The sequence below is a fragment of the Montipora capricornis genome, chromosome 11, assembly GCF_036669925.1.
Source record: "Montipora capricornis isolate CH-2021 chromosome 11, ASM3666992v2, whole genome shotgun sequence".
NCBI lineage: Eukaryota > Metazoa > Cnidaria > Anthozoa > Scleractinia > Acroporidae > Montipora > Montipora capricornis.
The window spans coordinates 20774919-20779271 of NC_090893.1; the positions used below are offsets into that span (position 1 = coordinate 20774919).

Sequence of the window (4353 nt, forward strand, 5' to 3'; positions counted from 1 at the left end):
TATACATTTCTTTTCTTGCATTTACACAAGACCTACCTGACAATGAGCTCAGTATGACTGTCTCGGTTGCTGGACAAAGGCGAGAAACTCTCATGCCACTCTGAATCTGTTTTGTTCTCATGTAAATAACAAATCTCAAACCGGATCCAGAAATTTCAAGCCTGTATGCTTTTGGGCCTGCGATATATTTATGAGACAAAACATATCATTTCATCCTGATACCAGGCTTCAAGTATTTTGTACAAGTTCATACCGGCCTGAGTTTGTGCCCGTCTCATGTAAATATCCACTATTAAACTCAAAGGACACTGATCACTTGTTGTGCAGTGGAAGGAACTTGTACAAAACATGGACCACTCCTACGGGCAACCCCTAGGGCAGCTTGAACAAGTGGCAAATTGAGTCAATGAAAGCTTGCAACAATGAAATAGTCATGGTGTATCAATAAACTACCGTAAACACCGGTAGATAAGCCGCAGGTCCCCTGTAAGTATTGTACCACTGTATTTTAAAAGTTTATTGAGGTGAGGAAAGATGGGGAAAAGTTCTCATGCACTTGTCACTTGCTTTCTTGTCTTCTCTCCTCTGGATGTGCCTGTGATTTTGTTGCCCCCTTCCTATTCGCCCATGTCACACACCAGCCATATTGTCCTGGGAGACCAAAAAAGCTTTGTTTTACCACGCCAAGCCTCGCAGTGGAAACCATGGGGGTGAGGCTTGGCGTGGTAAAACAAAGCATTTTTGGTCTCCTGGGACAATATGGCCGCCATGTGACAAGGGCGAATTGTCGTCATATTCAGCAATTTTATCTTTTTGGGGTATGGTCCATGGAGTGAGGGTCCGATTAAAAATGAAAGCTGTTGCCAAGAAACATTTTATTATCCTTGACACCACACATAAATCTTTGTTTGTCACCAAAATTAGCTAAGTCTTGATTTATTCTGCTTAAAATCAAATCAAATATTAATTATGAAGCAATTGCAATTTTTTTTTTAGTTTATTAATTCCCATCTGTTGATACCCTGGGTCCCAGGTAACTGTAATCCATATACTGCTTCATAACCCCAGAAGCAGAACATCTGGTAACCGAGGTAACCTTTTGCAGCTGGTACTGCCAGCATTTACGTTAGAAAGAGTAAGTGGATTTCAGGGTATTCTCCGATTTCCACCTTCATCTCATGTCAAAAGCCTGCTTAAAGCCTTTTAAATGTCCTTTTGCTGTCACAAATCTTATTTTCATATTTACATGTATTACTTCCTCTTCACATCCCTGTGTGAATAAAATGTTAGATTAATTAATATTTTTAATTTTTTTGAGATAAAATGGTGATCAGGTCACGTTGCTGATTTAGCAAGTGATCTAGCATTCTGTTTCAAGTTATTTGTTTGTCGCTTTTGGCCACAGTCTTTGACAGATTAAAATGGGACAGAAATGCCCTTTCCGCCTCTCGCCATTTTGTTATCTATGATTTTTGGGGGAGGGGTGGTCTCCAAAGATTGCGGGTTTTCTCGGGAATCTTCGTATTTTCCCGGAATATCTTCGTGACGAGCATGATTTGAAAACTTCGCGGGACAAAAAAATCATGGCGGAAGTAGAAGAGCTTGTTCTTTTCAGTCAAAACTTCAAGGTTTGTTTTTATAAATTGGTTATTGATATTTGAACTTGTCGTTGACTCTGTGTCTTTAATTTTTTTTTTTTTTTTGAGATTGATAAGAAAACTGATGGCGCTTTATACATTTTCCACTTTCGCTTCGCTTTGCATCTTTCTTTCGCTTAGTTGCAAGTATTTTGATTAGCTTTTTCTCGTTTGATTTAGCTGGCAAATGCTACCGAAAGCAATGGAAAAGGTGAAGACACTTAATCAATATGACAGATTTAATTACATAAAGAAATATATTGGATTTACCTCGAATATTTTTCCCATTTCGATCGCGTCATCGATGCAGACAGTTGTTACGTGAAGCCACATAAAAACGCACTTTGTCTGAGTCTGATGTGGTCACAGAGTATTTGGAAAATACTCTCCGGTTGGCGGACACTCAGACGCAACCTTGATTCTTATTATTTTAGTGTTGGTGATGTTGCAAGCGAATCATATTGGGCATGTCCTTGACTCCTTAATTTAATTTAACAAGATGTGACGAGAGTTAATAATTATATGAAAACCATATAATAACTGCGACGATCAGCATTAACTTATTTTAATTAAGTTTGTGTTATGTTATGTAGACATTATATTAAGACATAAGTTTGATGCTCAGCTACATACTGGTCTGGAGAAACTTGAAGGTAGCTTTAAAAGTTAAAAGAAAAACCTGGTCTTTGAATTATAACTTTTTAAAGCGGCGCACTGGTGGCTCAGTTGGTTGAGCATCGGGCTTCATGCGAGAGGTTGCGGGTTCGAACACCAGCTGGATCAACACTCAGGATCTTAAAAGAGCTGAGGAGAAAATGCTGCCTTTGGGTGTTGTGGCTGTCCTGTTCTCTCCAGCTGAAGTGGCTGGCTTGGCAGTGATCAGTGTCTAATAAGGCTTACGACTAAGCAGAAACAGCCAAGTAGGGACTTTGATGAGTGCTGGAACATGTAGATGTAGATTTAGATCTATGTATTCAAATTTCCACAAACCGAACCAGCGTTGCATCAAACTATGTCTAATTTGTCAATTTGGAGCTGGTTGCTTGAAGCCTGGTTAGCACTAACCATTGGTTAAGAGGTATCAAAACCTAGAGGTTTCCTTGCTATTTGATACTTGTTAGTGCAGCTAACCATGCTTTGGGCAATCCAGGCCAGGTTGCAATTTGAACCTTGCCTTTGTTGTATTTAACAATTTTTATTCCATGAGCATGGGTACGTTGGATATGAGGTGATAGATAGGCAATGACGTGTGTGTAGCCCCAACAAACCTTTTTTGCTTGTACGTTTTGTTTTCCCAATACAGATCATGTGATAATACCCAGGAGATTTGGTCCTTTCTCTTGTTCATTAAAAATGGTGCATGCAGACATATTCATGCTTGCATGCGCTCTTTTTAATGAGCAAAACAAAGGACCAATCCTCCTGAGTATTATCACATGATTTGTATTGGGAAAACGAAATGTACAAGCGAAAAAGGTCTATTTGGCTATAATCATGTCATATCCAACAAGTGAGGGTGGAACAATAATTGTTTTATTAAAAATGTCCACAAATTATGGGTGGCTAAATCTTCCCTACTTATATTTTGTAAAAACAAAAAAGAGGAGGTTTATAGTTATATATATGTGTAGAGCATGGTATAATAAGTATAAGTAATCACATGATTTCAAGTACAATTTGGAATAAATAAGCACCAATAATTTTTTTCAAAGATAAGCAAAATTGCACTGGCCTGCAGGGCGAGTGCAATTTTTAGTCTTTGAAAAAATTTATAAGTGCTCATTAATTTTATTCTAAATAATTGCATGAAAAAAGTCATGTGCTTACTTATAAATAATGGACATGAAAAAATTTGAGATGGTTAAGCAGAAGCAACACACGCCGCAACACGTATCACACAATCACACAAAAATTGTGCCATCCAGGGCTTGAGTTTAATTTCAAAACAAAAGATTTGATTGGTTCTAATCAAATCCTGTCGTTGATTAGCCAATCAAATGGAAGATTCTGTCTGTAAATTACACTGAATTAACTCTTTTTTTTGCACTGTGTTTTACAAAAACAGCACTGGTCTCAACCAATCAGAATTGAGTAATTTTGTTCTGCATATTATTAGCTCATATACCATGATGGCTAAGCCAATCAAAACACTAGAACTGCATTATGCAATGATCTAGTTTTTTATAGTCATTATATTTTCCCCTTGATGAGGATGAAGTAGAGTTATTAATTGACTTGCCTGAGATCACCAATCAATCACTCAATTCTTATTTCTGTTTTCATGTATATAATTATGTAGCTTCAGTTGAACAGAGTAAGAAAGATACCAGTCCTGAAAACTGCATGCATGATCATAGGACAGAGCCAGGTAAAGTAGGAGGCGAAAGTGAGAATCCTTGGATGCAGAAAGAAAATCTCATTGACCCTGGAGGAGATATGGAACCTCCTATTGAAGGTATAGCCATCACGAGAATTATATGAGAACGGAAAAAATGGAAACAATACCGGAACACCGGAATAACGTTGGTGGTGATAATTAAAAACATGCATGAAACAAATCGCTGATGGAAGAAAGCGAACAAGTTTACCATTTACTAACATGTTAGAGGTCAACTTTTAGCACGCTGGACTCCAGATCAAGCGGTCCGGGTTTGAGCCCTGGGCCGGGTCATTGTGTTGTCTTCTTGGGCAAGACACTTTACTCTCACAGTGCGTC

The 4353-nt window shown here is 38.2% G+C and overlaps 1 protein-coding gene across 4 annotated transcripts in view; it reads left to right on the forward strand.

Annotated features, from left to right (window-relative positions):
- The first annotated feature begins 1523 nt into the window (after positions 1-1523).
- Positions 1524-4353, forward strand: part of LOC138024193 (MAP kinase-interacting serine/threonine-protein kinase 1-like) — a 22272-nt gene continuing 19442 nt past the window's right edge. The window contains exons 1-3 of one of the 4 annotated variants that reach the window (XM_068871303.1): positions 1524-1628; positions 1818-1848; positions 3937-4092. In XM_068871303.1, the coding sequence (XP_068727404.1) occupies positions 1584-1628; positions 1818-1848; positions 3937-4092 (232 nt within the window). In that variant the 5' untranslated portion in view covers positions 1524-1583. The remainder of the gene's footprint in view (positions 1629-1817; positions 1849-3936; positions 4093-4353) is intronic. The other 3 variants (XM_068871306.1, XM_068871305.1, XM_068871304.1) reach the window with 3 other exon arrangements.